General features: G+C 70.8%; 1 protein-coding gene across 1 annotated transcript in view; it reads right to left on the bottom strand.

The window, feature by feature from the left end:
• The window catches only part of MTA1 (metastasis associated 1), a 16,497-nt gene extending 16,361 nt beyond the window's left edge, over positions 1-136 (bottom strand). The window contains exon 1 of the mRNA XM_010844728.1: positions 79-136. Coding sequence (XP_010843030.1) covers positions 79-136 — 58 coding nt within the window. The remainder of the gene's footprint in view (positions 1-78) is intronic.
• Positions 137-360: the final 224 nt, after the last annotated feature.

Below are 360 nucleotides of genomic sequence, written 5' to 3'. Positions count from 1 at the left end.
TGTGGGGGGGGCACCTGGGTCAGATGGGTGGGGCCCCAGGACGTCAACACAGGGAAGGGCTGCCGGACCCCACCCCACCCCATGCACACCAGTCCCGGCCCTGGCAACCCACCACCTTCCCTGCAAAGATGGACATGCTGGACGGGGTCCTGGACTCCCGCGGGGGCGGGAGGAGCCGGGCACCCAGGGGAGTGGGGTCCCAGACCTCAGGTCATGCAAACTCCCTTCACAGAAGTTCGTTTCCCCAAAGCCCCGGGGTAGGCGCAGGGAGGCCTGCAGTGGGAGTGGGGGGCCTGCCCGGGGAAGCCCAGGACAGCCAGCAGGCCACCGGCTGCCAGCCCGGCCGTGGGCCCTCGTGCG

The sequence above is a fragment of the Bison bison genome, unplaced genomic scaffold, assembly GCF_000754665.1.
Source record: "Bison bison bison isolate TAMUID 2011002044 unplaced genomic scaffold, Bison_UMD1.0 scf7180017848233, whole genome shotgun sequence".
Lineage (NCBI taxonomy): Eukaryota > Metazoa > Chordata > Mammalia > Artiodactyla > Bovidae > Bison > Bison bison.
The sequence above is the reverse complement of the archived record's forward strand: the minus strand, read 5'-3'. Positions and strand labels throughout refer to the sequence as shown.